Raw genomic sequence first — 11,095 nt, 5'->3', positions numbered from 1 at the left:
GGCTTTCTCCAGACATCGACGCGCAACTTGGCACGAGCACGCAAGGAGGACGGCGAGGTGAGGAGCATGCGCCTGAGACTCTGGCCTGCCACGGAGTTTCCAAGTCTTTATGGTCTTTACGGCCTAGATTACAAATGCCTCGAACCTCGGATGAGGAGGCGCGGCGCTGAACATGGCAAAGCGTCGCTGCTCGTATATTTAGAGTTGCTATCGCATCGCCTCATTGGTGCATCAGGCAGGGCGCGCAGGGCACGTCACAAGGCTGTAGTTACCACAGTGCAGACGTTGGCTCGCTCCTGCCCTCAGGCCTCCCATCCGCGGCTTCTAGCAATCGAGGCATCTATGTGCCTGGCCCCGAGAGTACCGAGTAAGCCCAAGTTAATACCATGCCCCAGCATGTCGTATAATCTTTCTCCATCAGACGGTTCTTGCTCCAACTTGGCATCATGGGGACGACAATCGACAGGAACATAGCATCTAGTAAGAAGGCCCGCAAGAGCACACCAAAGGTCAGGTCCGGTTGCATTACGTGCAAGTAAGTGTCTCCACGTGGATATCCTCTTAGGCGAGCTGGCCATTATATCTCTGACCGCCGACGATTAGAGCCCGGCGGGTGAAGTGCGACGAGCAGAAGCCCGAATGTCAACGCTGTCAGTTTGGCCCCGTAGCTCCTCGACCACCACAGGCTGACGCAATCCACAGGTCTCCGCGCCAACAGGAAATGCGAAGGTTACCCAGTGGGTGCTCGTGGACAGGCCACGCAGCAGCTGCCCCTGGAGCCAACCTCGATCACGGCATACAGCATCCCCTTCAAGGTCCCCGGTAGTCAGGCGGACCGGCAGCTGCTCCACTACTTCTGCAGTCAAGCAGCCTGGAATCTGTCCAGTTGCACAGATCCTACCTTGTGGACAGAACTAATACTGCAACGTGCCAACCATCAACCAGTCATCCGCAATGCATTGGTCGCGCTTAGTTCGCTGCACAAGGACTACCTGTGTGGGGAGCTGGCCGGAGCCGGGACCGATCAGTATGAGACGCCCACTCCGTACTCGGCTGCGAACGTGAAGGCCATGGCCATGATCAGCAGATGCCACCGACAGTTGAGATACTACCTTTCCCGACCCGACGCGTCTCCGGACGTGGCTCTCGTCTGTAGCGTGATATTTTACACGTTTGAGTCCCTGCTAGGCGAATCGCAGCGGGCAATCTGGCACCTAGACCAGGGCTTGATTTTGCTTAGGAAGTGCCAGCTTGACACATCGTTCGTGTCGAATGATGATTCCCTGATCCCGCACCTAAGCACGCTGCTGCACCATCTGGACCTTCAGGCCAGTTGCTTCGACGACCGGCGGCCTCCCTTGTTGACACTCGCCACGGATGCGGAAATAAAAGGCCACGTCGACATCGTTCCCGACACTTTTCTCGACCTGACGCACGCTGAAGCCGTCCTCACCAAGATCCAGAATTGGGTGCTGCACCATCTCGTCAACTATGTACATTATCGAGGAGCCGCGGTGGAAGAGCTGCCGTCCGAATCCTTCGTCGAGCGACTCGTGCTCGCGGCGCAGCTCCAGAAGTACGAAGCCGTCTTGGACACGTTCGCATACCATAGGAGCCCCATCTTGAATACAGAGTGCCATGGAGAGGACCATCGTCAGCAACGTACGCAACGCATTTTGCTCCTTCGCGTCAACCTACACACCTTCATCTACCTGGTCAAGGAGAACCTGCCCCTAGTCACGGCCGATACATACGACATGGCAAAGAAGGTCATGGCGTTGCTGCCCGGATACAGCGGGAGGCCTCTCCCACAGATCGTGCTATCGAGCGGCAACACGGAAGCCGACCTCGAGAGCGCCCTAGCGAGCATAGAAGCCCTCCTCTCCCAGACATGGCCGCCGGACTCTGCAGCTCCCAGTACAGAAAGCCCGACCCGAACCTACACGCTTTCGACGCACCTGATCGCGGCGATCTACTTCCTCAGCCTCAAGACCACGAACAAGCAGATTCTCGAAAAGGCCACGGCCTTGTTCTCGCACCCTCGGCTCCGCCACGCCCGCGACGGCCTGTGGGATGCCCGCACCGCGGCCTTTCTCGTCAGCAACCTCGCCGGGGTTCGTCAAAATGGCAACGTCACGGAGGGCCGCAACGCCAGCGATATCCTCATGCACATTGCCGAGCAGGACGTTGGCGTCGATATTGCCCAGCTGCAGCGGATTTTCAGCTTGAGCGAGAAATCCGGCCTCCCGATGATGCAGTCCAAGAAGTTCACCCTGGTGCTGCGGCAAGGTGCTATGGTGCGCAGGCACATCGGGCAAGAATACAGTGTGGATACCTCTACCTCTATTTCAGCCACGGCCGGGCGCGACGCCTACGATCACCACTCCGAGCATCAACACATTGCCGACGCGAACTACACACTGTCTACAGACCACCTGGCCCCGATGCCCGTCCCTCCAAGAAGAACACCGGGCAAGACTGGCCCATCCAGAGCCCCGGGGACGTGCGGCCGAGAAAGGCAATCTGAGGACACAACAGACGTATACCCGCAGTATATCACGACGGGGATTAAGTCAGGAACGTGTCTTTCCACCCTTTCTGGCGTGTCCAAGCCCAAGCCCACGCCCGTCATCACCCGTCCCCTCCATTTCTGAACCCCTGCAGACACAACCCGCGGTGGTGCCCCCCGTTTCAGCGCTGTCAGGGGATTTCAAGGACAAGAGGCGGACCCGGCGCATCAAACGGCGGATTTCGTGCAGGATCACGGCACGCCAAGATCACAACCACAACCAACGAACCCCTTCTTCAGAGCTTGAATCGTAAATCACGCCGTCAGGACCGAGAGACGAGACACGACAACCCACCAAGATGCAATGCAACTAATGTTCGTTCTAGAAGCTGCGCACTCTAGCGACCGATAGTGGGAGTCGAACGCACGATACCGTACCCAGGATGGGACAAGGCGTGGGAGGGGGCGAGAACGGGCAGCACACCGACACCACGGCAATCCCAGGATTCGAAGAAGAAGCACGGGCCCTGGTACACACAGATGCACAGACCAGGAGGAGTTTATCGGCGCGGGAGGAAATATAAGGTGTGCGCAAGGAGAGATGAGCAGGGTATGTATGTATGTGTAGCATGAGGAGAGGTCCAGTCTACAAGCAACCAAGCCTGTTAGCAAGCGACCTAGGAGTCGCATCTGAGGCATACGGTACGACACGAGTTAATTATTGTATTCGCTCGAATGATGCGGGGACTCACGCAGGCAAGCAGGCAAAACACGCAAAGGCTGCAGCTTTTGTGATTCCGTGCCGAATACTTGACCGCTTAGCCCCCTGTGATGGCCGACGCTGAACGACCGAGTCCCGTTACTCTAGGAATCTCGAAGTTGGTGCTCCGACAAGCTCATGAGGGGAGGCAGCAAGATTAAGGTTGTGTTCGACGGTCCTTGCGACGGGGTTTGCCCGGTTCTTTCATCAAGACAGTGCCGCGCAACAAAGCTCAACGCAATCACCCGTGAACAAAGTTGCGGAATCTACCATGGAGAAGAGCCTCTGAGCCGCCACTCTTCTCCGGACAACATACAGTCCCGGTCCGCCTTGTTCGGCATGTCGCGGGCGGGAGTCATCAACGCAACCGCTAGACCAAGTATCTCAGGATGGACCAGTGGATCCGGAGGCACGGACTGGACTGGACTGAACTCAGCCAGACTGATTGGGACCGATCGGAACAGGCATGACAAGCTACAGGGTAGAGTAGGGGTAGGTACAAAAAGGATCAGAGCAGAACACCTCAGGACAAGTCAGAACAGCGCGATTCATCGCAATCCAGACACGGCTCGCGCAGATGTCGCTTGAAGGCTATGCGCGAGCGAGGCTTTGCGCGTCTGTTCATGCGTCCGTCCGGCCGTTGTAGTCCTCCTTCTCCTTGCATTGTTTGCAGGTCCGTCACCCATTCGCCCAATCTCTGACTAGGATTTTGCAAGCCGAGTTCTGGAGCGCAAGGGGGGGAAGTGAGTTCATGCTCCAAAAGAGGCTCTGGCGACTTACAGTGTCCGGACACACGAAGAAGGTAAGGAAGGAAGGAAGGGAGGGAGAGCAGACAGAGGATACTTCTATCCATCCGTTCCTCCATCCATTTCACCCAGCAACCCATGCGAGAACACAAAAGAGATGGGACGCCCGGATACAGATTATTATCGCCAAGGAGGTACTGTAACACAGCGTAGGAAGGCGTGTATGAGGCGGAAACCCATCATACTAACTCCGTATACACGTTTCAGAGGGCTCGGATGCTGACTCTGCAACTGAACCTTGGACTTTGAATTTCCTCGTCCGATCTTACTGAAGATTCGCCAACATCACCGGGACATGGTCATGTGTACACTAGCGGATTGACGTAGAGAACTTGCCCATGTCGTCGATTCAATAATACATTACGGAGTATTCCACACACTAATCTGTACATAATCATCCCAGCCTTTCTTCCAGGCATCCATCCCAGAATCGAGACACTCGCCCGGACAGGTACATTACATAGTGAAACATGATGGGGTGTACATTGCTGGACATCTTCTCTTCAACGTCCGCTGTTCGGCCTCGCGGCTCTGTCCTCTTCCTCTTGGAGTTATACATTGTTTTGGACACGATAATGTACGCTAAACTCGCTAAATCTGTCAATAGAGCGAGTTGATCTGCTCGCTTAATCGGGTATCTGCTGACATCTGGACCGGCCCCAATGCCACGAGGGTTCCGGTTGATGGATTCATTCAGACGAAAATTCGGCATCTCCAGACCATCTACGCACGGCGCGATTGGATGGAGACGGTGACAATAATGCCGGTGGTCTTCCGGACTTCACAATGACAGAAAGGGCCCTGGCGCTGGGACAACGGCCATAGCTTCTCGACCCGATCTTGTCGTGGTCCAGCCTGCTGTCTCGGGGGTGAGGGCACTGTCATCCTGTGCTTGAATAAAGATACAACTTGGAGTGTCGTCGTGGGGACGAACAGCAAGACGGCCGCCAATGTTGTACAAATGTTATAAAAGGTGTCTCCGTGGATTGGATACTCAGCGGCAGCAGAAGATTTTCTTCCACCAGGGCCCATGATTGTTGTCATCGTCGAAACCCGACTTCTCTGTGGCGGGTAAAGTGTTGGGACTAGTCTGTGGACGACTTGCTTGCATTGACGAAGGCATCTGATAAGCCGCGGCGCCGGCACCGCTGACATTTGGTGTGTGGCCTTTTGAGCCATAGGGCGCTTGGTGAGGTAGTGAGCCACCACCTGCACCGTGTTGCCTTCGTGCCTCTACGACTCTGCGGACAATTACTGTGAAAAAGTGTTAGTCGTGGTCATGGACATGCGATAGCAAGCGCCTCTTACGAGCAAAGGTTTCCTCAATGTTGACCATTTCCCGAGCGCTGGTCTCCATGAAGCCGCAGTTTTTACTCTTGGCCCATTCCCAGCCGACTTTGCTGCTGACGATCCTTGCATCTTTCAGGTCGCATTTGTTGCCGGCAATGATCTTGATCGGAGGAAATTTCCAGCCTTCTTCTCTTCTGCCTCGAGCTTTGGAGCCCTTTTCCCGGAGCAGTCTTTGGTTCTCCTCCAGTCTATTCTCGGCCTCAATATCGATCATATCAAGGAACCATGAGAGGCCTTCGAGGGAAGCGAGATTGGTGATGTCGTAAACTAGCAGAAAGGCATCCGATTGGAGATTCGAGGCAGCCCATAAACTGCGGTATTCTTCTTGTCCGGCTGTGTCGGTGAGGGACAGGTAGTAGTTTAAGCCGTCGACTGTTCGTGTGACCGAGTATGAGTCCTCGATCGTAGGGTCATATCTGTTGCGCGCCCGTCAGTATACGTAGTCTACCGATATACAGGGGCGGTAACGTACTCTGAAGTCCACTGTGACCTCACTAGGCGTAGTGTGATGGACGACTTGCCTGCAGGTACAAGGTTAGGGCGGTGCATGACTCTCAACGAGCGACTCAAACGCACCACAACCACCGTCGCCGCATATGGTGATGGAGATCTTGTCTGCCATGGCACACGCTCGAGTAGCCGATCACGAATTATTCTGGGTCGTCGACGATTGCCTCAAAGCTGTAGCTTCCACAACTGTTGAGAAGTTGCGACCTGTCGCGAGGACAGTGTTTCGGAGGTGCGGTCAATCTCGTAATATATGACGGAGGGAGGATCCAGGGCACTGGAACGGCGCACGGACGTGAGATCTGACGTCTCGTTTTCGCGGGTCGGATTGTAATCTGCGCCGACGTCTTTTTGCCTTGTCTCGTAAAGGGGTTTCGATGTTGATCAGGTGAGAGTTCGTCGGATCGATGAGCGTTAGGCGACAAGGCACGGAACCTCAGGGTCGAGACTCGCACGTCGGGAGTCAAGTGCGATGTTATTCGACTTGAGACCGGGAGGCCAAAGGGAAACAGCCAGGCGCAAGTCGCTGGCGCGCGGGAGGTAGTCGCAATGGATGGATTAGGAAGTTGATAGCGACGGCTTGAGCGAAGACAGTCGTCGGCGAGGTTGCAATGGAGCGGGAGTCTGATAATAGATTTCGTATGGGAAGTGACAAAGCGGGCGTGGATGTGTGATAGAGAGGGGGGAACTGTGAGGATACAAATGTTTGAATGGAAAAAGTTGAAGCAGGAACTGTGTGAGTCCAGTTGGGAAGGCTGGGCTGCGAAACTGCGACAGGGGTGCGAAGTGGCTTGCACATCAACCCATCCAGAAGCCCTGCATTTCGGGTTGCCGTCGAGGTGGGACAAAGTGGGTGCGCTAGTCTAGGATGCAGCCCAGCGCTCTGACGTTTGGCTGTTGATTTCCGCAGGTACTTGCCGAGCTTGCAGAGTGATGGTGGTCAGGCAGCGAGTCATACGAGGAACGTCGAAAAGAGAGAGTCGACCAAGGCGAAACTATCACGCGTTAGCCACACGAATGGTTAGCGATGTCCAGAGATGGCCAGAGTGACGGTCAAGCGAGATGGTAGTGTTACATAGCACCTCGAGCGAGAGCCGGGCACCGCCCTTCTGGGAACGACGGCCCTGCGCGGAGCAACGGGAAGCAGCAGTTCGCAAGAGACAAAGCTCCCGGGGAAGCAGGAAGAATCAGGGGAACAGGGAACAGGAACCAGCGAGTAGCGGGCAGGGGGAGCTGCTGGACCCAGGATGAAATCATTACAGGAGTGAAACACCGACTGGGCGGTAGCCGGGTTGCTAACGGCCGGGCACCAGTGAAGTGACTTTGAGGCGATGGGAAGAGGGCGGCCAGTTGGGCATCAACACCAGCGTCGATCATTTATCTCAAAGTGATTTTTGCCCTGGCCGCCATGTGAGGGATCAGAGTGATCAGCTTGTCTGTCACTTCAGTGGATAATTCCCGTCGCCGTCGTCGGCCTCGTGCCGTTGACGCAACTGCCCCTCAGTTCTTGACGTGCAGTAACTGCAGACCCCTCTGTGCTCTCCTGCGTGCTCCTGCGCCTCCGCAGAGATGGACCGACACTCACCATCCATTTGCGGCTGCCACCAGTCTCTGTGTACCCTACCTCTTTGCCCACGGACCGCACTGACTGCGCAAGTCCTGTTCTCTGTACGAGGTACCTCTGCTTATCGTCTTGTCGTTTACGGCCTCCGCTTGCCGATGCTGAGGTCGGCAGAACTTGGCGAGAGAAGGGTTCGAGATAGTGAAGAGCAGGGCGAAGAGGATACATTGTGGGTGATACTATGGTGGCCCCCTTCACTGAGGAACCCGCTTGGCAACCCTTCCTGACCTACCTTCTACGAGTATACGGCTACCTGCAGCTCGTCCGTCCTCGCGGCGGGCGCTACGTACGTTGCGAGCGACATTGCCTCCGCGGCGACGTGTGCACACAATTCTCGGACTTGTTTTGGTCGTCGCAGCCATCAGTCGCAAGCTGCTCAGCCTCCAGCCTTGCATTACTGAGTCTGAAATCCAATGATGGCGGTGAGGCCTCCCAGCGGACCATGCGGGCCAGACCTTATCTCGTACAGTACCACTCCACCGGGTTCGCCCAAATATGGCCGTTCCCAGAGTCGATTGCCGCCAGCGCTTGGCGATTCCATTCCACTCTCTTCACTGCTTTGTGGTTTTGCGAAACATGAAACAAACAGCGGGAACGTACACCTTCGTAGGTCGTCGAGTATTTCGATATGTGCTATGTGCGATGAGCTACTTTCGGCCGTAGCAAGAGTAGTTTCCGACCCAATTCCCGCCCCATCTTACTGTATGCTTTGTATTCCAGTTCGCCATCCTGTGGCTGACGGTCTTGATCGCCATGTCTTTTGCAAATTAAGCTTCTCTGGGGACGCCTGATATATTTCCACCTGCGGAACCCTGAGCGATGTACGGAGTACCCTGGTATATACCGACCTCTATGGCATCCGGTAACGAATGGACCTGGTGGGACAAATACCGAGAAACCGAACGACTGGCAAAACTCTGTGAAGATGGATGCGTCTTCTAGCAATCAATCCAGCACTCACAACGGTATCGTGGGTCGGTCAAGTCCTTCAAAATGGTCCCACAAGCGACCATCATGGTGGACCCGCATGAGCTTGGATAACTGGGTATGGGAGATGTCAGCGGCCTTGTTATGCGTATGCATACTTGCCGCAATCGTGCGCATTCTGGTCGCGTATGACAACCAGCGTGTACCAGACCTGCCAGATGGCTTGAATGTGAGTGCTCTCTACACAACGCCCTCAAGTCGCTTGGTGTCATCCTGACATGGATTCACAGATCAACGCAATCGTCCCACTCCTGGCAAGCTTTGCCAAAGCTGCACTCTTGGTCGTCGTTGCTGCTGCGCTTCGGCAGGAGAAGTGGCTCTGGTTCATAGACAAGCCACGACCTCTCACCACGGTCGACGAATTCGAGGAAGCCAGTCGTGGTCCTTACGGCTCAGCTATGCTCATATTGAGCCGCCGAGGAAGTATTCGCGCTCTGCTTGCTGCTTTGGTCACCGTCCTTGCTCTCGGCTTCGAGCCGTTCCTGCAACAAGTCTTGAACACAGTTGTCCGGGAGACTGCCATTGTTTCCGAACCGGCTTCAATCCGTACCCCAACTTCATACAGTGAACCAGTTATTGGAAACCTGGGAGACTCCGGACTGTCTCTTCACGCGTTGATTGGCGCGTTTGGCGGTGCCACAGGCGCAGTACCGCCTCCTTTATGCTCTGGTGGAAATTGCACGTGGCCGGCATACGACACCCTTGCTATGTGTACGCGCTGTCAGGACATGACAGCCAAAGTCAAACTGAGTGGAGAACCCCTACAATATCAACCTCAACACCGCATCTCGAGAAGTTTTCTCAAGGAAACGGCACTTCCTCCACCAGCAGCTGGACGCCCAGGTACTCTTTCCCCAACGGCAACTCCGTGAACGTCTTTACCTCGCTGGACCTAGCATTTGGAAGCAGCGTCCAGTGGGCCGTCAGCTATCCTCGCCGCGTGGTGTGGCCACTGAACATTGACCGGACACCTGACAGCCACTGGGGATACAGCTGGGACAACAAATCCTACGGAGGGGTCGACTCCCCACTGTTCGCCATGGGTTACCTGGACTTGAACCTGACGGCAGATTCGAGCAACTCGCGGTCCAAAGGGCAACGGAATGCGCCTTCACTCCCTGTGTTCGGACAATGGACACTTCCATCAGGAACGGAGCGGTAATCTCGTATGCGACATCCACAAATTATGGCACCATAGTTACCGGCGAAAGCCAACCCGACGGCCGTGTCCTGACAGGCTGGAACGTAACCATCAACGGAACAAACTACTCTATCCACGACGCCGGGAATGACGACTCCCAAGGACGAGCCTTTCTGCTCATCCAGGCTTTACGCATCGCGCTCGAAGGAAATACCACGTATAGCCACTCGGGCTACTGGTACGCAAACCCTTCGGATGGAGAAGCATTTGACTTCGACTCGACCGGCTCTTCCCAGGCGTACGGCGGACCCTGGAGCTCCGCAGGCCAACAAGCGATCGACGGGAACGGAGACTTCAGTGCCGTGGTAGACGGAGTCGGCCGAGCACTCACGGGCCGCTTCCAACAACTCGAGGACAGCGTCGCCATTGGCACCACACTGCAGAGTGAGGCAGTCGTCCTTGTCCGCTGGGAATGGATCACCTACCCCCTGGCGCTGACGGTCCTGGGCCTCGGAGGACTGCTGCTCACCATCCTCTCCACGCATCACCAGCACATGGCCGTCTGGAAGGAATCAACTTTACCACTGCTATACAGATATACCAGTTCTGCCGCTGTAGGAGCGGACAACAGCACAGATGGACACGCGCACGCGCAAGCCCTCAACGGTTACGGTGTCGATACCGGCGCCCGTGCCCGTGCCCACCCACTTCCTCGCACAACCACCGCCTTGACCTTAAGTGGCGCGATTCCCCGACCCGAGTCCAACCGCGTCAGTTCCATCGTCACCCAAGCATCTGGGGAGCAAGTGCAACTCCTGAGACGCGATTCCTTCTGGGTCCTCGACCCGACAACTTCCTCCGCTCCCACCTCCACCTCCACTTCCCGCGTGCCAATGGTCCCTATCGAGAGCGCGGGCCAGGACCGGGACCATGACCACACGACTTCGGCATCGCGATTGGTGCCCTCATCATCATCATCAGTAGGCTATTCACAGGGGTTTCGCATGCAGGATTTGCACCTAGATTTCGATCCTCCTCGGCCACGAGAACCCGCGCGGGACCAAAGGCGGGGACGGGGACGGGGACGGGATCGATGGATCTAAAGACGAATGAGAACGAACAGTAGCATGCGGCGCATGACCCGTGGCACATGGCACATGTGTATATACACAGTATCGCATCCTAGGTCCGTCCTACGCGGGCTTCCCATATGTTTATGTACACGTACATACATGCCCATAGAAAGGCCAATTGGCATCACCGAACGGCGGTTCGGGGTGGAAGGGGGCACGAGGGTGATTATGATTGATATGCGAATAGATCGGTATAGATATTCGGATGCGCTCTCAGTGGTAGCCGTATACGTACTGTAATCAGGAGAGTCGTGAACTGATTGGATTGACATTGCCCCCTG

The 11,095-nt window shown here is 55.8% G+C and overlaps 3 protein-coding genes across 3 annotated transcripts; 2 read left to right on the top strand and 1 right to left on the bottom strand.

Moving 5' to 3' along the window:
• Positions 1-446: 446 nt before the first annotated feature.
• A1O7_04008 (uncharacterized protein) lies at positions 447-2,654 on the top strand (the record flags this gene model as incomplete). Its single annotated transcript, XM_007758024.1, has 3 exons — positions 447-535; positions 604-650; positions 703-2,654. The coding sequence occupies 3 exons, from the start codon at positions 447-449 to the stop codon at positions 2,652-2,654; spliced, it is 2,088 nt and encodes a 695-aa protein (XP_007756214.1).
• Positions 2,655-5,069: 2,415 nt separating this feature from the next.
• Positions 5,070-6,047, bottom strand: A1O7_04007 (uncharacterized protein; the record flags this gene model as incomplete). The annotated part of the gene is made up of 4 exons (XM_007758023.1): positions 5,070-5,329; positions 5,384-5,841; positions 5,898-5,946; positions 6,002-6,047. The coding sequence occupies 4 exons, from the start codon at positions 6,045-6,047 to the stop codon at positions 5,070-5,072; spliced, it is 813 nt and encodes a 270-aa protein (XP_007756213.1).
• A 2,560-nt stretch (positions 6,048-8,607) lies between these two features.
• A1O7_04006 (uncharacterized protein) lies at positions 8,608-10,784 on the top strand (the record flags this gene model as incomplete). Its single annotated transcript, XM_007758022.1, has 4 exons — positions 8,608-8,709; positions 8,771-9,383; positions 9,437-9,626; positions 9,689-10,784. The coding sequence occupies 4 exons, from the start codon at positions 8,608-8,610 to the stop codon at positions 10,782-10,784; spliced, it is 2,001 nt and encodes a 666-aa protein (XP_007756212.1).
• Positions 10,785-11,095: the final 311 nt, after the last annotated feature.

Source organism: Cladophialophora yegresii, assembly GCF_000585515.1.
Source record: "Cladophialophora yegresii CBS 114405 chromosome Unknown aczIN-supercont1.3, whole genome shotgun sequence".
NCBI lineage: Eukaryota > Fungi > Ascomycota > Eurotiomycetes > Chaetothyriales > Herpotrichiellaceae > Cladophialophora > Cladophialophora yegresii.
This window is presented reverse-complemented; position numbering and strand designations above follow the sequence as displayed.